General features: G+C 40.3%; 3 protein-coding genes across 3 annotated transcripts; 2 read left to right on the forward strand and 1 right to left on the reverse strand.

The window, feature by feature from the left end:
- Positions 1-3,615: 3,615 nt before the first annotated feature.
- Positions 3,616-5,694, reverse strand: LOC117266370 (1-phosphatidylinositol phosphodiesterase-like). The gene is made up of 4 exons (XM_033641532.2): positions 5,501-5,694; positions 5,081-5,179; positions 4,905-4,976; positions 3,616-4,804 (listed from the first exon to the last, which is right to left on the reverse strand). The coding sequence occupies exons 3-4, from the start codon at positions 4,955-4,957 to the stop codon at positions 3,958-3,960; spliced, it is 900 nt and encodes a 299-aa protein (XP_033497423.1). The 5' UTR covers positions 4,958-4,976; positions 5,081-5,179; positions 5,501-5,694; the 3' UTR covers positions 3,616-3,957.
- A 1,247-nt stretch (positions 5,695-6,941) lies between these two features.
- LOC117266492 (ubiquilin-4-like) lies at positions 6,942-14,558 on the forward strand. Its single transcript, XM_033641730.2, has 7 exons — positions 6,942-7,106; positions 9,256-9,407; positions 9,499-9,659; positions 10,494-10,756; positions 11,542-11,657; positions 11,765-11,936; positions 12,582-14,558. Exons 1-7 carry the CDS (start codon positions 6,960-6,962, stop codon positions 12,720-12,722), a joined length of 1,152 nt encoding a protein of 383 aa, XP_033497621.1. The 5' UTR covers positions 6,942-6,959; the 3' UTR covers positions 12,723-14,558.
- A 1,796-nt stretch (positions 14,559-16,354) lies between these two features.
- On the forward strand, positions 16,355-20,521 carry lamtor2 (late endosomal/lysosomal adaptor, MAPK and MTOR activator 2). The gene is made up of 4 exons (XM_033640122.1): positions 16,355-16,573; positions 17,862-18,024; positions 18,133-18,222; positions 19,948-20,521. Exons 1-4 carry the CDS (start codon positions 16,506-16,508, stop codon positions 20,002-20,004), a joined length of 378 nt encoding a protein of 125 aa, XP_033496013.1. The 5' UTR covers positions 16,355-16,505; the 3' UTR covers positions 20,005-20,521.
- Positions 20,522-20,734: the final 213 nt, after the last annotated feature.

Raw genomic sequence — 20,734 nt, forward strand, 5'->3', positions numbered from 1 at the left:
GCACCTCCCCCTCATCCTGAGGCAGACACTTAACCCTTACCTGAGAGACACGATTTTTATTTTAAATTTAGGAGGTCCAAAATAAAAAAACTTTTCAGTAAACATGAGTTATGGATATAGGTGGCAGATCACTCAGATACCAATATTGTTATATTGAACTGTTGCTTAATATTCAAACTGGAAAATATCAATATTATATTAATATTATTATATGAGGCAAGATATCGTCTTATCTCTTGAGTATCATGATATTGTAAGTGTTGTCATTTCCTGGTTTTAAAGACTGCATTACAGTAAAATCATGTAATTTTCTGAGCTTATCTAGCTGCTCTATTTTTTGCCATTATCCACTTAATCATTATGTCTACATTACTGTTGATTATCAAAAATGTCATTGTGTAAATATTTTGTGAAAGCACCAATAGTCAGCCCGACAATATCGTTCCTGTCAGGGAGTGACAACAGTGCTGCAACAGTGGTGAGATTCAAAAGCAGGACTCAAGGACACAGTGAAAACGGTTAAAAAGGTTTTACTAAAGATATCAGAGTTTGGTACTCAATAGTCAGAACCTGTGGCCCTTTGCTGCATATCATCCCCCCTCTCTCTCCTCCTTTCACACTTAACTGTCCTGTCCATTAAAGGCATAAAATGCCCAAAAAAATATCTTAAAAAAAAAAAAAAAGCCAAGGTATCCAAAAACACCTGGCAAGAGACTGAGTCAAAATACGCAAGCTCAAGATTAAATAACACATAAGGTGTAAATGCTGGAACGCTTTAACAGTGAAAACAAATTGGCACAAAGGTGACATAAGGGAGGTTAAGCAGGGAGGTGAGGGACAGGTGCAACCTATCAGGGTCAGGGTAATCACAGAGGTTCGAAACACACATGGGCAGGAGGTGCAGTATTTAAAATGAGAGACACAGATTGTGATGGTTAACAAGCTGTCGCAGTAAGCATGGAGCCCACACTGTAACTAACTGCACTCCCTGAAGAAATATTATCATATTTTTGGAACAATGAACCAGTGATTCCAGAGAGAAGCAGACAGAGGGGTCTACAGTCTGTGTTTGAAGGATATATCCAGGATGTCAAACTGACTCAGCAGCAACAACAGGTTAAAAAGACACAGATAGTTAGAAGCTAAAGCCGAACTATAGGCTACAGATCACAGTGTAAAAGTGAACCACCACATCACTGCTGATCGCCACACAAGACAATGAATATAAAGGGAAACTTTGCTGATATTGAACCAGCTGTGTGGCATCGCAGTGTGTGCAGATGAACGTGTTTGGCTTCGACAGGGATCTCTGGGCGAAGTCAAACAACGTTGTGATGACACACAGCTGGTTGAATATGAGCAAAGTTTCCCTGCTTCCCTTCACTGGTTCCTGTACAGCAGGGTCGGTCTTTGTTTGTTAATCATTACAAAGCAAAAGCAGCATGTGTATACATTCAGTAGGCTGTATCTTCAGTAGCTAGCTAGTTAACCCTACACTTTTCAGGGTTTGATTTTGGTTTTGGAACAGGGAAGAAACGTATATATTTTTCCAACCTCTCCAGGTAACGAGTATCATTAATACACGACGTGCCCCAGGCACAACATTTAGCTCCAAATCCACAAAACCAGCCTGAAAATGAAGGAAATCTGAAATGACTGTATTAGAGTCAATGGAGCACAGCTGAGTTGTTGTCGGATCCTGGTCTGATGTTACGTCATGATTGGTCAGTCTGCGTCCAGGAGCGGGTCTTAGCAAAGGGGCAATTGAAAAAAAAACTGAAAACAATAACATGTGACTGTGAAGGCTGGAACCGATATCCAGGTATTTGTTCAAAGATATTGTGATATTTTATTAAATAAATATCATATAGATAAATGGCAATGCTGCATTGCTTAATTATTTAATTTAATTTTATTTTAATTATTTTTTAATATTAAAGAGAAGACAGTTATTGTGACTTAATTGTCTTGGTTGAGTTTCAAATTGATACTGATTAATTAAAACAACTTATTTTCACGTCAAATACTATTCTTAATTTGATCTCATGCTGTGCCACATATTTATTAAATGGATTTATTGCCGTTTTTGTAAATATTGATGCTTTGTTTTAAATATTGTTTATATTCCTTTTTAACAATATTTGTTTATCTATCTATCTCCTCTACCCACTCCATCACTGCTTTGGCTTAAAGATAATGTTATGACGAATGAGGAATATTCTTGTCAACAAACTGAAGTCTGGGTCCTTTCTCAAGACTCAAGGAGAGCTTTAAACCACCTCTTATCTCCCTCAGAATATAGTTTGAGATAATTAATGCGATAATAGATAAAACAAAACAAACCTTTTAATATTATGCTTATTTATACTCCAACTTCCAGAGGGAAATATTGTAATTACTTTTATTTAACAGCTACAATTACATTTTAATCTTTTAAAAAATAAACCAATATTAAAACATATTAGTTTGTTAAAGAGGGTCACTTTTTTGTAGATAAAACTACATGCCTGTATATAAGTAGTTATAATAAGCTCCATCTCAACTTGCTAAAACATGTCAGTGTTTCTTAGACATGAGTGTATATCCCTGGTTACTATTTTCACACATTCCTGCACAGAACTACATAAAATGTGTATATTCTGCATATTTTTATAGTGATTTTTTTTCTTTTTTTTCTAATTTTTAATCTAAAATTTTCATATTTCAAATCTATTCTTTTGTCTTTTTTTCTCTCTGTAATATATTTCTATATATTTACTTTCTGGACTTTTGCAGTAACTGTTTTTATTTTTATTATGTTTATGCTTTAAACACCAACTCCTTGTATGTGACAACATACTTGGTAATAAACCTGATACTGATGCAGCAGTAATAATAACCTAATATAGTAACATTGACACTGACAGCAGCCGCTTATGTGAGTACCTTCACTTACTGTAATACTACAATCATTCATGCCCTGTCCCGGTCTGTAAGTTTTGGTGCGCTGCCCTCTCTTGGCACGTTTGTTGTGGTGCCATTTGTTTCCCACTTTGTAGTAATGGAATTAATGGTGCTCAGTGGGGTGTTCAGAGCTACAGATATTTTATTATAACCCAGGTCTGATCTCTAGAATGTTGTCTGGGACCTGTTTGGAAAGCTGCATGGTCTTTACGGTGCCATGTGCTTAGTGGTGCTGCTGACTGTGGGTCCTTTTTAGAACAGGTGTATATACACTGAGATCATGTGCTACTTAGATTGCACACAGGGGGACTTTATTTAGCTACTTATGTGATTTTTTTTAAAGATAATTTTTTGACACTTCTGCCTTTATTAGATAGGAAGGTCTAGTGTGTAATGTAAAGAGAGAGAGAGAGAGGGGATGACATGCAGCAAAGGGCTGGAATTGAACCTGCAGTCACTATGTGACTTTTGAAGGTGAACGCACCACTGTGCAGTTTTGTTTTGCTTTTTTAATTTTTTAGAATAAGATTATTATCATCATTTCCTAAACCAATGTGGACTCGTCTGTATAAGCCCATTACAAAACAATACAAATACAAATCCATTTAAATTACAAGCTGTAATGCAACAAATTAGAATAACGCCAGCTGGGATGAATACTTTTGCAGGGCATTAAAGTATTCCAACATTGTATTTACAAAGAGCACATTAAGACAGTATTAAGCTTCATGCAAAGTACCTGAGATGTAAGATCACTGGGGAACACTTCAGATCAATGAGGAGGTGGTAAAATGAAGTTTATTTTTGTCATGATGCACAAAATGTTGCTGCCATTGCTGCCACATTTAAACATTTAAGGATTCAACTGACAAAGACAAGGAGAGTTTTCAGATGACGTTTTGTATTTCCAGGTATTTCAGTTTCATCAGTTTACAGTGAAGGGGAAATATTCCATAGTGTATCAGATTCAAACCCTCAACCTCTCAAACACACAATTGGGCACATTGTACTCGACTACCACCAGTTTAAGTTGATAACAGTTTGAATGAGGTCAAAGCCAGGGAAGTCCATGGCAATGACACCAAAGCACGGTCTGGGCTGATTGGGGTAAAACTGTCTCAGGTACTGGTTGAGCCATGGGTCCACCTTCTCAGCCACTCCCTTTGGAGTCAGAAACATTCCCCAGAAAGTACCAAAGCCTGTGCCGCTAGTGTACGTCAGAACAACGTTATCACCTCCACAGGCTATAGTGGCTTGGTTCAGCTGCTTGATGATTCTGTTGTCTTTATTTTTAACGTCGCTAACCTCGTTGCTACCTTTCCTGCCTGTATCTATGAGAGGAATTCCCAATGTGAAGGTGCTCTTCTGCAAGAACACAATTTTCCCCCTGACCTGACCCATATTTGGCATCCCCGAGTTCACCCACACATGTTGGTCGTTGCCAATAAGACTCTGCACCATTTGATTGACAGTGCTCTTCTCAAAGGACTCTGGTTGCACTCTAATGAGCACAGCCTCAGACCTAAACTCTGACAGGAAGGTTCGCACAGTGGCTAGGACATCCTTGAGAGTGCTGCGCTGGAACATAACCCCATGCATGACATAAAGGGTGTCACCCAGTCCAAACACTTTGAGATCCAGGAAACGAATGCCAGCTCTGAGCTGATCCCTCAGGGACAAAGCCTGGCATTTAGCCTCTGGACCTCCGTACAGGGCCATGCTGTCATGGGAACCAGGGATGGTGATGGAAGAGAGGATGCGGAAATCCTCAATGCCCGCCATCCATGGAACATTGTAGGACCCCGGGAGTATGAGGTTACTATTGTCATTGAAGAACACGTCTTTTCCGTGGCACAAAAAACTGTTGATGAGGAACAAGTGATGTTACAATATCTCCAGCGCCATGAAGCTGCAGCCTAAAAACTATCTGTCCTTGTATTAAACTTTAATATTATACTCACGTGACGGACAGCAAAATGCAGTGGAAAAGGAGACACCTGTGACCAGCCTTCATTCTTGCAGAGACGAGCGATCTAGCAAATGATTTATAAAATAAAAATCACATCGAAATCACATTGAAATCCAAAGCTTTTATCTAACAGCGTCAACTTAAACAAATCAGTGTTTTGTCCTTTACCTTACAGCCAGGAGGATTTCACAGCGAGCCACCCCAATGGTCAAAATGTGGACGACTCAACAAACCATCCATAATTTATATTGCTTCGTTATCTACAAACTTTTAGGTGTGGACCACAAATATCAGTTAAGCAATGCAGATGTCAAACATGTTCGTCCAGATTGTGGTGTTTGTTTTCAGAGTGTTTGAGAAGGCGCGTCCCTAAATAAAGATTTGAGTCAGATTAGATTTGATTTCTAGCAGGAGTTATCTGGAGTGTAAGCAGCCACACCAGCGCAGCAAAATAACAATGACTAAGCCATGTAAGATATAAGATATCATCTTTACCATCTAATTGGTGACATTATTTAACTTATGCAAGCAATAATGAAGTACAAGCTTATCGGGCGATGAAAATGGGGCAGGACTGATTTTCCTCACCAAAATTTAGCTATGGAGCAACCCATTCTCACTCTGACCTGTATCGCTGTCTGCCGGAAGTCAGACGCCGAATACAGCCGATGGGTTCCGAGAACTCATGTTTGGTAACAATGGATGCCTTAAGTCAACCCAGTCTCACTCCGAAGTCATCAAAATCCAACAATTGGACAGAAACCTGCGGCATCAGACACTGACAAAAACCAACAAACACCAGCCTTCACCCAGGAGAGCAGTGTTCACGTCCTGTAAGATTCTAAAGCCAAGCCCTGTTCTTTTTTCCTAAATCTAACCATGTGTGTTTGTTGTTGAAGGGGAAAAAAAGTGAATTCACGGTGTTGTGCCAACATAGTCCATTTATCTGAAAAGAGACTGTATACAAACTGTTAATTTCGGAACTGTAATTTCGTGGAATTATTCTCTGTAGTATTGTGTCTTTCGCAAACGAATCGTTCAAAAGAATGAATCTGTTGAGTGAACGTACTGAACTGAATCACTTCCGGAACTGATTTGTTCATTTCTCAGTTCAGTTGAGCTGGGCAGCGAGCGCACAGGCCTGGAGCAGAACTGCTGATTTGTTTCATGCGAATAATTAATCACTCGCGTGTTGCAAGGCAGCCAGGGTGCAGGGAGGAACTGCCTACCGTGTGACGAATCACTTGGTGAACGAATCACTCGGTGAACCACGTAACCCCGATCCCTGAGTGATTAAAATGATTTCTTCTCAGTGATACACTTTCATAGGGACCATTTTCTCCAAGCTAACAGCTAATGTAGCCAGGAGTCAAGCCACATGAACACCATCACACACCTCCCCATTGTTTTAACAGAGTTAGTTTCCAGATAAACAAACTTAAAACGTTAGGCTGGCCAGTAATGAGACTCACAAGTGCAGGGCAGACGCAGCAGCAGCTCAGCCATGTATCAGTTCAGTGAGTCGGACTATGCAGCAGTCAGGGCTCCTCCCGCCAAACACTTAACGATTCAGTGAATGAATCTTTTGAGCGAATCTTTTGAACGAATCTTTTTAATGAACTGATTCTAGTGATTCAGTAACATCTAAAGAACTGCTTTGCACATCACTAATTCTCTGGGATTGTATTACTGGCAAGCAAATAAGTTGGCAAACCACAAAAAGCCCTTTACAGAAGGACAGGGAAGAAAGTGAGGAGTATCTTGGCAGATACTTCCAATGCCCTTTTCAACCAGTTTGAGCTGTTGAGCTCTGGGAGGTGCCTCAGTGTCCATTTAGCAACTAAAAATGTATTCAACAAGTCCTCATCCTAAGTGCCATCAATATTCTTACCTAAACGTGACACAGTCAGAAAGAATCTACTCTTCTCCGTGATTCAAAATGTAAAGCTGTTGTTTAACTAACGACCGATTGGTGGCAGCAGCAACACACTGATGCAGCTTCAACTCTGCCAGGAAAAAAAACGTAGAAGAAGAACGAGTAGTAAAGATGGCGGACGAAAGTAAGACGGACCTTACGGAGGAGGGAAACGCAGACAAAAATGTTGCTCCCGGAGTATCTATGATGGTGGTCAACGTTAAAACCCCCATGGGAAAAGAGGAAATTACGATTTCGGAGGATTCTTCTGTCCTTCAGGTGGGTTCACGGACCCTTTTCAACATCCGGCAGCGGAAATCACACCACCGTCATCAAGCGTTTCCTAGCACAATAAGGGGAAAGCTCAAAAGATTTATTGTTTCACTTGATGTCCAGCAGCGGTTGCATCTTTTAATGTATTTTCGTGGTGTCACAGATGTCAGCTGTCTGAATAAGGTTTGCCCGATGCGAAACCAGCGTTTAAATCCGATATTTCCAAAGACAGTAGACATCTATGTGGTTAAGAAAAATTAGCATATCAGAGCAAACATTGACGTCGAAGTTGTAGGATACAGCGACATTTAGCTAAATGTGACGCTGATAGTAACTTAACAGCTAACGTTAGGTTTTAAGCGAACTACACTACGGTCGCATGAGATAACGTCGCCACCTTCAATGAGACCGTAAAGCCGTGTTCGGCGCGGCTCGGCGTGATGACGTTCTGTAGTCTTATTTAGCCACTTGTTAGCAAACGGCTTTCTTTAAAGACACATATGAGCTTAAAAATTCACTGTGTCGTATTTACTGACGTATTTTATATCGTAGAACAAAACCTGAAAGTCTCTTAAGCTTGTTTTAACCACAGACTTTATTTCAGACATCTAACCAAAAAGCCCATTGACTTTGAGTCGAGGGAACTGTGAGTGGTAAAATGCTAACTCATTCTGGGTTTTAGCGAAAACGACTTAGCTTTATCTTACATTGTGTAGGTGACAGGTCGCTGAAAGGTAAACATACCTGGTGCTGTTGAACAACATTAAACAAGTCTAAGAGCTGATACTGATCATTTAGACTTTGATGCCTATCTGTGAAACTATTTTTACTCTGTTAAAGGGGAACATGCACGTCACATACATTAAGAATCTCAGTTTGTTGTCTCCATAGCTTAGTAAAGTTCAGTTGGTGTTTGTGAACATCATGGTGATCATGAGCCTCTGTCTCTCAATGCTAGTGCCAGAAGTGCGACTCAGATGGTCCCATTTCCTGAGTTTCGAGGTCGTTCTTCTGACTTTGGTGTGTTCATGAGGTTTAAAGGTTAAGTGTGTAAGATTTAGGGGGGGGGGGGGGTTAGTGGCATCTAGTGGTGAGGACTGCGGATTGCAACCAGCTGAAATTTCTCCCAGCTAATTCCCTTTGTCTTCATTGCTCAGGAGGTTTTTACCGGGAGCCGAATTATCCACAAAAGTCTCTTCTTCACCAAAGCAAACAGACGAGGGGTGTCATTTATAAACACTGTGTACGCACAAAACAAACGCCATTTCCCACACAAAAGTTGAGATCTATTAAAGTAGACTTGATAGGAGAAACTCCGACCCACACTTGGGCTTGGCGACGCAGATGGTGATGGTGAGGTTGAAGCCTGATTGTAGAAATTGTTGAATATTTTTTGGCGCACGCCATTTTTGGCTTTTGTCTGTACGTACATTTCTAGTATGGATTCTACGCAGTGTTTTATAAATGAGACCCCAGGTGATTAAAACCAGTAAAACACTGAATAAAATGGTTTCACGTTGCAAATGAGTGTTTCTACAACGCTGTCTGGCATGTCAGAGAAGAGCGTCTAAGCTTGCTGCTGTGTGTTCACATTATAGGGATAACATGAATGAATTTTGAAACGTGGCATAGTTCTCCTTTAAGTGATTGCGCACACAACACCTCTTGCCCATTAACCTGTTTAACCTGTCTGTCTGGGGCACTTAAGCAAAAAAAATGTGGGTGAGATTCTTTTATTATTCCTTTGTAAGTTCCCTGTCTGTGGGAACTGTCAGACCAATTCAGCCACAGCTTAATACAATAAAGGTAAAGCAGACATCAGATGGGAGCCAGATGTTCCCCAGTTCAACCAGAAACCAACCAGTCTTCCACTTCCAGTGTTAGAATACTGCCTGACTCCAGATTGTCTCTGTCACTTTGTGATAATTTGATGAAATCAACTGTCCAGTAATTTAGAAATAAGAACCATATATAATGCAGAGTTAAGTAAAGATAATGAAAGTTCTAAAGTAGATTCAGACACAGCAACCTCCTCACAAAGGGCTTTAAGTTTAAATAACGCAGGCTGATTTTATATTTAATGTACAATCTATTCAAATGACCAGAGACCTCTTGTTGGGACGGCTGCTCACTTGCTTTTGTCTCATTTGTCCAGTTCAGACAGGAGGTATCCAAAAAGTTCAAAGCCCAGCAGAACCAGCTGGTGTTGATATTTACAGGAAAGATTCTGAAGGATGCCGATACTTTAAAGCAGCACGGCATCAAAGACGGGCTGACCGTTCATCTCGTCATCAAGAGTGCCCCCAAGTAAGTACAAGTCACAAGATGTGTGTGAAGCTTAAAAGGCAAAGATCAACCCTGGTAAGAGTTTAATTTCACAGTTCCTTTCTCATCTAAGATCAACAGGTGACAGTACATCCAGAACAAGTTCCAGCGCTGCAACACCTCAGAGTAGCAGCAGCAGCAGCAGCAGCAGCACTGCACCAGACAGAGCAGGAGGCGGCACGAGTCAGAGGCCAACACAACCACTCGGTCCTTCAGGACCTGCTAATGCATTGAGTAAGAACTGTACCACTTTTTTTTTTAATTGCTGGCTTTTTGCACTGCAGTGAGTTTAATTCTAGTGATCCGGTCACATAGATTGTGCAGATGTAATTAAGGTTGCAGAAAGGGACTTGACACAAATCCACATAGTGAAACAGCAACATCTGAATCCAGATGCCTCACACTAACTTTTTCCTCCCAGTCCCCACTACTTCACGGGAGGTTGTGTTGTACACCGAGCCTGTAAAACATCAGACACTGTACATATTATATGTCATGATGCATTAACCACTTAAAACAACACATACGCAAAACCATAGGAGTATGTAGTGTTTCTCAGGGGGTCAGTATTGGTCGACCCTGAGAGTTTGACTTAAGAAGTCTTGCATATTATTTACATCAGTGGCTCTCAATCAGGGATCCAGGGGTCCTTGAGGGAGACAGAAAGTGGGGAATAGTTTCTTCAGTATTTATTTCACTGTAGAAGTGAGCCTAATGTGAATAAGGATGTTTTTCATTATGCTAAGTTTACACCCTGGCATCCTCTCTCCTCCCGTGACCCACTGATGGCACCCTCCACCATCATGGAGGATGTTCTAATCCCTTAGGATGCTTTCACACCTGCCCTGTTTGGTTTGGTCCAATCAAACTTAAGTTGTGACATTAGACAGTGTCACATTTATCTTGCGAGTGTACTCTTCGTTAATCCATCGCAAGGTTGGTCTTATATTCCATTTAAAGTGCTGTTAAAAAGGTCTTAAAGTCTTAAATTGATCTTGTTTATACCTGTAGACACCCTGTATATTAGAGTTCCCCCCCAAGGAGCTAATCATCTTTACTCCTCCTCAGGTGGGCTCGGTGACCTGTCTGGTTTGTTCGGTCCAGGCATGCGTTCATCCAGCCTCATGGAGATGCAGCAGCAGGTGCAGAGTCAGCTCATGTCCAACCCACAGATGATGTCACAGATTATGGGCAGCCCGCTGGTCCAGAACATGATGTCCAACCCCAACCTGATGAGACAGATGATGGCAGGCAATCCTCAGATGCAGCAGCTCTTGAATCAGAACCCGGACGTCTCCCGCTTGTTCGGCAACCCTGACCTCATGAGACAGGTCAGTGCAGAGTCTTCTCATGTTAGTGCCCTGAAACAGAGTCACCCTCAGAGAGCCAGTGTGGATAAATGTCCACTGATTAAATAAAGGTCTTGTATTACAAGTTGTAACACTTTTTGCTTTAACTAGAGATGTTGCTTGTTAACTGAGCTACAGAACTTAAGCTTGTCCGAGTACCGTCACCTGCAGCTACTTTCTTTACATGATTATTCTTTCTCGTACTGCAACCAGCTCCTAGATTATGATCTAGTTTCTTTCTTTCACCACTTACTGCCTGGGTGATTTTTTTTTTTTCACCGTAATGAAAGAATAATATTGGTTTCATCCTCTCCTGCTGTGGTTTGGATGTCTGTCTGCCAGATAAAATGTGCTGAAATATGAAGGGAGGTCAACAGTCTAATGAGACATTAGTTGCAGAAGGTCATTCCTGCAACAAGCTTAAGGACTGACACTGATAGACGTCATTCCAGTCATAAGAGTGCTTCTTCTTCTAGACCTCATCAGCTCTCACTGTGGTTGTTTTTGTTATTTGAATCCTCCCGTCCCTCGACAGACCTTAGAGTTGGCAAGGAATCCAGACATGATGCAAGATGTGATGTGTAACCAGGAGGACTGGGCGCTTAGTAACCCTTAGAGCGTCCCCTGGGTTTATAATTCACCCCAGAGGATTTATGCACACATTCATATTGTTATCTTGTGCGTACAAGAATAGAAAGTATCATCTATCAGGACGTCAGGGACTCTTTGGTTTGGAGTTGACTTGTGTCGTGTTTGTCATTGAGCAGCTGCAGAATCCAGAAACGCTGTCCATGCTGACCAACCCCAGGGCCATGCAGGCTCTCATACAGATCCAGCAGGGCCTGCAGACCTTACAGGCAGAAGTCCCAGGATTCATGTCCAGGTACCGGCTATGATGCCAGATTTATGTATACTGTATGAATTCAGTTTAATAAGTATTGGTAGTGGTTATTTGAAGACACAGTCATGACATGTCTGTCCCCTCTCTAGATTGTCCCCTGGAGCTCTCACAGTTCCTCCAACCACAGGGGGTAGCGTTCCCCCAGTGAACCTTCAACCTCCTGCCATGGCAACAGGATCCACTCCGGCTGCAGCCACCAGTCCCTCTCAGCAGCAGCTCATGCAGCAGATGTTACAGATGTTTGCAGGCGGAGGACCATCAGTATGTTTTATTTAATTACTTGAATTTGTCCCGTTTGAATGATATGGATGTGATAATGTCCTTGACCTGAGGGCTGGGTGTAGAATAGGGGGTTAGAAGGTCTGAGATGTAGGATAAGGGCTTTGTACACAAACAGAAGAACCTTAAAGTCAATTCTGAACTCAACAAGCAGCCAGTGGAGAGAGGCCAAAACATGTATGATATGGTCTCTCCTCCTGGTTCCTGTGAGGAGTCTGGCAGCAGCGTTCTGAACCAGCTGGAGGCGGGACAGAGGGGACTGACTGATACCAGTGCACAGAGAGTTACAGTAGTCTAAACGGGAGGAGATGAGAGCGTGGGTGACTATCTCAAGGTCTTTGAGGGAGAGAAATGGCTTGATTTTGGAAATGGTGCAGAGTTGGAGAAAGCTGTCTTTAAATACTGCATTTATTTGTTTGTCAAACTAAGGCGGAGTCAAATATCACGCCACAGTCATGGCAACTTGTTTACTTCCTGTACTTTTCCCTGATTCGTCTGTAGAGAAACATTTAGAGGAACCTCTGCACTCATTTTATAAAGTCATCAGAATCTAAAGAAAAGAGGTGAATAATCTGTAATCTGGAAATAATCAGTATCTGACCCTATGCATCGTCTCGTCCCTCACAGCTACAGACCCCGGAGGTTCGTTTCCAGCAGCAGCTCGACCAGCTCAGCGCCATGGGCTTCATCGATCGCCAAGCCAACCTGCAGGCGCTCATTGCTACAGGAGGGGACGTCAACGCCGCCATCGAGAGACTGCTGGCCTAACTGGCTCAGTTCACTCCGGGGCTGAGGGTGGAAAGGCGGTAGAGTTAGGGACTGGCATGGGAGATTTCAAAGAAATGAATACATGAATATAATCTGGAATCAAATGCAGGTGTGACCCAACAGACTGCTCCTGCAGTTTATCTGTAAACCACAGGAGGAATAAACAGGGAGGTTGGGAAACATATTGTCTAACAGAATAGGGTCTATGTTACTGTTTGACCTGTGAGTTCGTTACTCCTCTCAGTGCAGCTGGAGTTTATTTCTAAAATGACCGAAGGTCACTCACTGCATGTCGACATCAGGTCACAAAGGAATCACCTGTTATTTTTTACATTATTTAAATTTAACAGATTGTATTCAGGTGGTTTGATAAAGAGTTTAAATTCATGGTTTTCCATACACAAAGCTTGTTTTTACATATTTTTTTCCATCCTCTTCCCTGGTATTTATTTAAGTTTTTTACCCTGACTGGCTCTTGACAGTTTATATTTCCTCTAAAACACTTTTCTCAGTACGGGATCTTGTTTGTGTGGTTGGCACTGCTGCCTAAATGTCAAAGGCGGAGAAGGTAAATGATTATGGATAGTAGGACCAAGTGTGTGTGTGTGTGTGTGTGTGGGTGTGTGTGGGTGTGTGGGGAGGAGGGTTGGACAGTAAGGGTGTTTCCACACTTTTTCAGCCCTCTAAACAGTCTCAGAGCGACAACTCAACACCCTGAAGCCACCTCAGGAAGTGGTCTGAGTTCGGTTCGCTTGTAGTTTGCACTGAGGCCCCATCAGAGCTGAAGTTGACCAGAAAGAGAATCGAGTCCTTTCTGGTCCACTTTTTGGCGCACTTTAAGATTACTGAGTTTGGTTTGTTTTAAAGCGGACTATATGTGGAAACACCCTAAGACGACATACTGAGAGGACAGAGACTTTTTAACTGGTAGAGATTTTGCTATGTTGAGAGAAACGTCCCTTTAATATCTCTGGTGCTGCTAGTGTTGGATTTACAGGAAGTGCATTTGTCAGGTTTTTCATTTTCAGAATTAGCAAAACAGTCGTTTCCATTTGAATCTTCAAATCTGTAAATTGTGGACGCCCCCAAATCACAATATCGCCTTAAAACAAAACATCAAGTTTTTATTCATATCCCTGAACTCTAACCCAGACTGTGATCGGATCCTGTTGACTAACAGTACATAAGTAAATAAACTTGCACCCATTTGTTTTTTGGATCTAAATGATAATAATGTGATTAATGTGGTTATAGATTACATGATAGAAATGGTTAAAAGCTGTTAGGGAATTGTTTTAAAGTGATGGACAGATAAGTAAAACCCTTTCTCAGTGACACGAGCAGTGTAGTGCCTAAAGATAATGTTGGGTTCTGCAATATGATCTGTGAAATCTGTTGCACGTCTCCCTACGGACAGATGGGAAGCCAAAACATATATATATATATATATATTTTAATCCAATAAATTATTTGTAATGTGTATTGTCTATTCTAAATATGTGTGAATGATTTCCTTTGACAGTCTGACAGCTCTTTTGTGTTTTTTAAATCCATGATTGAAATTTCTTTTGTCCTGACAATATGTTTTTGACCATAGCGTATCAAATTGCTTATGGCTTCCAATGATATCTGAAATTGCTCCTTAAAAAAAAAAATCTAAATTTAAATACTGTTATTGTCGCTAACAGTCGTCTGTGCAGTGCTGGAGAAACTTAAATGTAGCAATACCTCGAATGTTACTCCAGTCACTGTCAAAGTCTGTATCGTGCCTTTATCAAGTCTTCAGCACCAGATTCTTTGAATTATTAAAAGTAAAATCACCTTTTTGTCGCTTTAGATCTTTTTGAATGTGTTTTTGTTCTTTTATGTATTCTGAAAACATTGGATTGTTTATGCTAGAGATATTAACATTAAACTTTAAAAATCTAGAGTGTTGCACATCAAGGTGAAGCTACAGACGTCAGATAAAGTGCAGCACAAAGGAGGTGTTTACCCATTGAATATTAGGCTAAAGGTCTTTTATTGTTATGTACACAACAATTAACAGTGAAGTAAATGTTGGCGATGAGTTTGTTAGATCTCAGGCTCCCTCCCTCTGCTGTCTCACAGACACTGTACTATAATATATGCATAAAGACAAGTTACATAAGTGGAGTAAAAGCTAATTAGAATGCAAGGTATAAAGAAGTGCAAAAATATAAGAATAAAACTTACATAAAATAAAATATATAATACTGTTATAGGCCATGTAGAAACCTGTATGCATATAAATACATTAAAAAAAATATACATGGACAAAAACCTTACCAACAGGAAGTAAGATAGATATACATAAACTGGTAGTTAATGATTATATATACTGTGATGTGTACAGGTATAAACACAGTGAATAAATATATATATAGGCTACTGTGCTGTGTACATTAAAATATAAACAGATGGTAATAAATGTGGACAAAAGGTTTAAAATTAAAAAAATACAAATACTTAAGTAAACTGTAGTGCAGTACTTGTCTTAAGAAAATATATTTTCACATTTAGCTAAAAATAGTAAATATATAAGTAAATCTGGATGAAATTGTCACACTTTAAGTCTGTTATGCTGCACTTTGATTTGGGCAGCAGTAGCTCAGTCCATAGGGACTTGGGTTGGGAACCGGAGGGTCGCCTGTTCAAGTCCCCATCCGGACCAAATATGGAGCGTGGACTGGTGGCTGGAGAGGTGCCAGCTCACCTCTGCACACTGCCAAGGTACCCTTGAGCAAGGCACGGAACCCCCCAACCGCTCAGGGCGCCTGACCAAGGCAGCCCCCTCACTCTGACATCTCTCCACTTTGTGCATGTATAGGTCCTGTTTGTGCATGTGTGTGTCTTTCGGACCTGTGTGTTAATGACAAAAGAGTGAAAAAATTGAATTTCCCCTCGGGGGAATTAATAAAGTATATAAAAATTAAAAAAAAAAAAAATTCAAGTAAGGCAGTACATCACCAAACCACTTCAGTGTAACAGCTGTTGGAGGTTTGGTCACAGTTTGTCTGTGTGGAGAAGGGATTGTGATGCATGTGGTAAATGTGGAGAGCATGGATGTGAAGGAGACTGTGAAAGAACCAGAGTGTGTTCTTTGCAAAGGTAAGCATGCAGCTACCTGTGCAAAGAGAGTAAGGGAGGCAGAAATAATAAGAGAATGAAGACCAGAAACAAACGTGAGGAAGTAGGTAAGACAAGATATGTAAAAGTCGACCAGGAAGCATTAAGAATATTGCTTGTATAAAAACTAGATGAGATTTTTGTCCTTTGTGGCAACAGTTATTAACTGTACTGAAAGAAAATCTGAGAAAACTGAGATAATCAGATGCGGCAAGGAGATTTCTGGATGTTGTGTGTGTCTGGAGAAGACGTACAGCAGCTTTGAGAGAAGCTTTAAAGCTCTCAAACAACCAGGAATTGGAACAACAGAATTGGAATTAGATGGGAAAGACATATTATTAGTAGAAGTTCATATAAGTGGAGGCTTTAGGGTAAGTTCATTAGGTGGCGGTATTGCAGCTTTGTGGACGCCAGCCGCCATTAATAAACAAAGAAGAAGACCGTTTCCTAGGATGAATTCAATGCCTACAATTCCCACAATTCATTGCAACGACTCCCGGAAAGGGAAGAAAACACAGTCAGCTGACTCCGCTTCGTGTTTTGATGAGTAGTTTTTGACAGTTTAAAGGCAGTCGTTTAGTCATAAAAATATATATTTATTATTTGTCAGTATTATATGTTTGTGACTTATTAGCTATGTTACGACCAAAGGCGTTGACGCAGGTTCTGAGCCAGGCGAACACAAACGGAGTCCAAAGTACACTGTGAGTACAGTTAGCTAGCTAGCTTAGCATGCTAACGATATGCTACTTGGTACAGGAGTTAAATATGGGTTTGACTTTTATACAGTTTGTTGTTTCAACGGTTACAAAGGTTGGCGTTTTGATACAGCTTTACATGGAAATATAAAGAGTTTGCTAGCTGATTATTATCAGGAATGGTGCCAACAGACAGGCTAATATTAGCAACATCAACCAATGTACACTTTACAGAGATATATCTGTGTAAAATATTTAGTATGTGTAAACCTTACGTGTTGTTTACAGGTTTTAAGTCTTAATTTATCTAAAACTTAGGATTTATTTTCAGATATTCAGCTAAATATACACCTGACAAAATAGCACAAATCATCACATTTAAGGAGCTGGGAGCAGTAAATTTTCTAGCTTTTTTTTTTAATAATTATTGAAATATTTTTTGATTATCAATTAATTTGCTTTATTTATTTATTTATTTATTTATTTATTTATTTATTTATTTATTTATTTTTATGTGTTTAGTATTTGTGAGCCTCTTGTTTCCATTCTACTAAAATAAATAAGAATGTCTAAATTCACTAACTTGAACTAATTGGTCATTGTGTCCATATAAACCCAGCCTGCATTTCAACAGATGCTTTTAATTTTAATTTTGGTCTTTAAACATCTTAAATCTACTTTAATTACACTTTTAACTCACAGCAAACAAGCAATATAGTTCATAACAGTTTTACATATTTTTAAGTAGTTCAGGTAGTTTCATATGTCTTTGTGTACACTATATACTATGATTAAGGTTATAAATATCTCCATCAGTATTCAGTAGCTTGATAGACGTAGCTGGAGTAAAATCCGTATGGCATATTTAGAGTAAAGTAAAATAATGTCCCATGTTCATGTGATGGTAGCATGATGGTGCAGTGGTTAGCATTGTTGCCTCACTACAAGAGGAGCCCTTCTGTGTGGAGTTTGCATGTTCTCCCCATGTCAGCGTGGGTTTTCTCCAGTTACTCCAGTTTCCTCCCACAGTCCAAAGACATGCAGGTTAATTGGTGACTCTAAATTGTCCGTAGGTGTGAATGTGAGTGTGAATGGTTGTCTCTTTCTATGTGTCAGCCCTGTGATAGTCTGGTGACCTGTCCAGGGTGAACCCTGCCTCTCACCTATTGTCAGCTGGGATAGGCTCCAGCACGTCCCTGACCCCTAACAGGATGAGTGGTTACAGAAAATGAATGAATGAATGAATGAATGAATGTGCTGGATACTTTAACATCCAACTTCATATTTTCACCAGGTTACTGAACAATGAAGGTTCACTTCTGGCCTACTCCGGGTACGGGGACACAGACGCACGAGTGACAGCCGCCATCGCTAGCAACATCTGGGCGGCCTACGACAAGAACGGCCACCAAGCCTTTAACGAAGACAAACTCAAATTCATTCTTATGGATTGTATGGTAAGAAGTGCAGTTAGTCCGTAACCACTGCACTTGTTCTCAGAGATATGATGATGGGTGATTGTGATACAGACAGTTTGTGACTTTCTCTGTTGTTTGTTCTCTCAGGAGGGAAGAGTGGCCATTACTCGTGTCGCCAACCTGCTGCTGTGTATGTACGCCAAAGAGACAGTGGGCTTTGGAATGCTCAAAGCAAAGGTGAGAGGGTTTTTTTGCAGTTGGTGCTGACATCAGTCATTGGTTCCCCATACAGCTAATGTCCTCCTTTTATACTTACATGGTATAGTGTACATTTGTTGTGGTTTACTGTACCTGCCATGCCCATTTGTATAATCAGGGTTATGGCACTAACATGTAATGGGGCCTTTTTTTTAGCTTTGTTATCAAGGTCGACGATGCATTGTTAGCTGCTTGTATTTTGAAAAATTGGTTTGCATATAGATTAAGTTTAAATCTTAAATAAGAGGAACAGGAAATACCAAGTTAACAGATGAGAGATATTGCAGTTTGTAAGCCTCAAATCTCAGACATATGATCAATGTAAATGTCTTTTCCCCATCATTTAAAATAGAGGTATGGTTGCAGCATGAAATCTGATCCCAGGATGAATTTCAGACCTCGTGGAAATGTTCAGAATTTACCTTAAAACTGTTTTACTCTCGACTTTGGCAGAATGTCTTGATCAATTTACATACACATGCTAAAGGCCTTTGCACACTGAGTCCAATTTTTTATGATCTAAAACTGTCTAATGTCTAAACATAAACACGACTTCAAGTTGAATCGTGTTTGCACACTGAATCCGAAACTTACTTTTCGTCATTTAAATTTTCGGAACAGTCTCAATTTTCTGTGTTTTTTGCATCCGTCAGAGCCTCTAGAGACGTTTGACCAAGAATCAGTGAAGAAAATGTGGTGGCAGGACACAGCTGTGACAAGACAGAGAAACGGGGTGCACAGAATCATTACATAACTCAGACAGCTCACTCTGAACAGGTCAGATAGTAATATTCAGGTGGATGATGATGAAGAGGAGGATGTGGACCGCACACAGAGAGGGGGGGACATCTCCACCCCTTCATGCAGCTGCGGTGCCAAATGAAAGATAAGGAGGGAGTGATGACAGCCAGATAGGTAACTCCAGTGGAGAGAGAGTCACGTATTGCGAATTTTCACAACGAATAGAACAATAAAATGCATCAGAATCAGTGTGTAAAGTTCCTGTGCGTTTCGATTGGAGGATTAAAAAACCCATCCGAAAAAGACTCAGTGTGTAAAGGCTTTAACTTTTAATCAGTCAGACAGAAGGTTAACACTGAATTAAGTTGCTCTGGTAATGTGCAAGAATCTCCAGAATTCAAGCTTTTTTGTACTTTTTATCAGACATTGCAGACAGACATTATTGTGGCTGAACAACTGCATTTAAAAAACACTGGAAATGTGTACCAGTTCACTGTACAGGGCTGCAGCTAAAGATTATCTGCATAATTGTTACATTTGGAGATTAAATCATTTGGTTTATAAAACCATCACTAGTTTTTAGAGCCCAAGATGATTTTGTTTTGTGCGACCAAAAGTTCAAAACCAAAAGATATTCAGTTTACTCTGATGTAAGACAAGAAAAATCAGCAAATATTCACATTAAAGAAGCTAAAATGATCAAATATTTGGCATTTTTGCTTGATAAATGACTTAATTGATGACTGGATAATTAATAGTTCTCAATATTGTTCAACTTGAAGTCATTAAAACCACTCATGTCTTATTAAATCTGCAAACGTAACTTGGTTTATAATAGATGTTCTGTTTATAACACAGCTTGTTTGCTACACCGCAACACATAAGGCCCAAACTAATCCAGGATCACTCCTCACTGTGACTACAGCCTGTGTTAACACTGTCCTGTGTGTGTTGTGTTTCCAGGCAGAAGCCCTGGTGCAGTACCTGGAGGAACCATTAACCCAAGTGGCAGCGTCATAGTGAAGATGAGACGAACGCGCCGCCTTCTGTCTGCCTGGAAAACAAGCGTCATGTGATCCAGGTCATTCATGGACTACTGTAACATTCTGTGTACATGCTTATATCTATGAGTGAGTGAGTGAACATGTGGAGTGGGGGGGGCAGTGTATTTATAATCATGGTATTGAAGCTAACTTGTCTGGGGTTTTAATGATTCGCCCTCCCTTGTGACTCTTGTGTTCATCTAAAGGTCTGTTCTGAACTTCCACATAAATTGTCTGTAGGAAGTCTGAGTGTACATCTGCTGAGATGATTCCATTACAAACTGGTCCCGTGGATGATTCATTCATTCATTTGCAGTTTTAGTTCAGCAGAACCAATCAAAGAGAAGCAGGAAGTTGGAACACGTTGAATCCCATCAGAGAACTAAAATGGTTTGTGGAAACCTTTTTAAGAATGTCTGTCTGAAAAAATGCAGTAAACATTATTTGCTACGTTTTGTTTCAAAGCTGTCAAATAAACAATTTTTGGATTAATATTCACTTTATTTTATTTTTTTGTTTATGCTCTGAACGGAGTGCTTGTTGTGAGCGGGCTGAAAGATGGAGATGGATGAAAGTCTACCACTTTGTTACATCACCTTTTCTTTGAGCAGTATTCGGTATGCGTGTGGGAACTGAAACTCTTCCCCAGTTTTGCTTGATAAAAGATTTCAGTTGCTCAACAGTCCAGGGTTTCTGTTCTGCAGTAG

The sequence above is a fragment of the Epinephelus lanceolatus genome, chromosome 10 (genome assembly GCF_041903045.1).
Source record: "Epinephelus lanceolatus isolate andai-2023 chromosome 10, ASM4190304v1, whole genome shotgun sequence".
Lineage (NCBI taxonomy): Eukaryota > Metazoa > Chordata > Actinopteri > Perciformes > Serranidae > Epinephelus > Epinephelus lanceolatus.

Bases quoted from the DNA above. Each gene is read 5' to 3' on its own strand.
- LOC117266370 (XM_033641532.2), bottom strand. From the start codon at position 4,957: ATGAAGGCTGGTCACAGGTGTCTCCTTTTCCACTGCATTTTGCTGTCC. The intron at 4,805-4,904 runs GTGAGTATAATA...CCTCATCAACAG, and splicing joins TGCATTTTGCTGTCCGTCAC to TTTTTTGTGCCACGGAAAAG.
- LOC117266492 (XM_033641730.2), top strand. From the start codon at position 6,960: ATGGCGGACGAAAGTAAGACGGACCTTACGGAGGAGGGAAACGCAGAC. The intron at 7,107-9,255 runs GTGGGTTCACGG...TCATTTGTCCAG, and splicing joins AGGATTCTTCTGTCCTTCAG to TTCAGACAGGAGGTATCCAA. The intron at 10,757-11,541 runs GTCAGTGCAGAG...GTCATTGAGCAG, and splicing joins ACCCTGACCTCATGAGACAG to CTGCAGAATCCAGAAACGCT.
- lamtor2 (XM_033640122.1), top strand. From the start codon at position 16,506: ATGTTACGACCAAAGGCGTTGACGCAGGTTCTGAGCCAGGCGAACACA. The intron at 16,574-17,861 runs GTGAGTACAGTT...TATTTTCACCAG, and splicing joins AACGGAGTCCAAAGTACACT to GTTACTGAACAATGAAGGTT. The intron at 18,223-19,947 runs GTGAGAGGGTTT...TTGTGTTTCCAG, and splicing joins TTGGAATGCTCAAAGCAAAG to GCAGAAGCCCTGGTGCAGTA.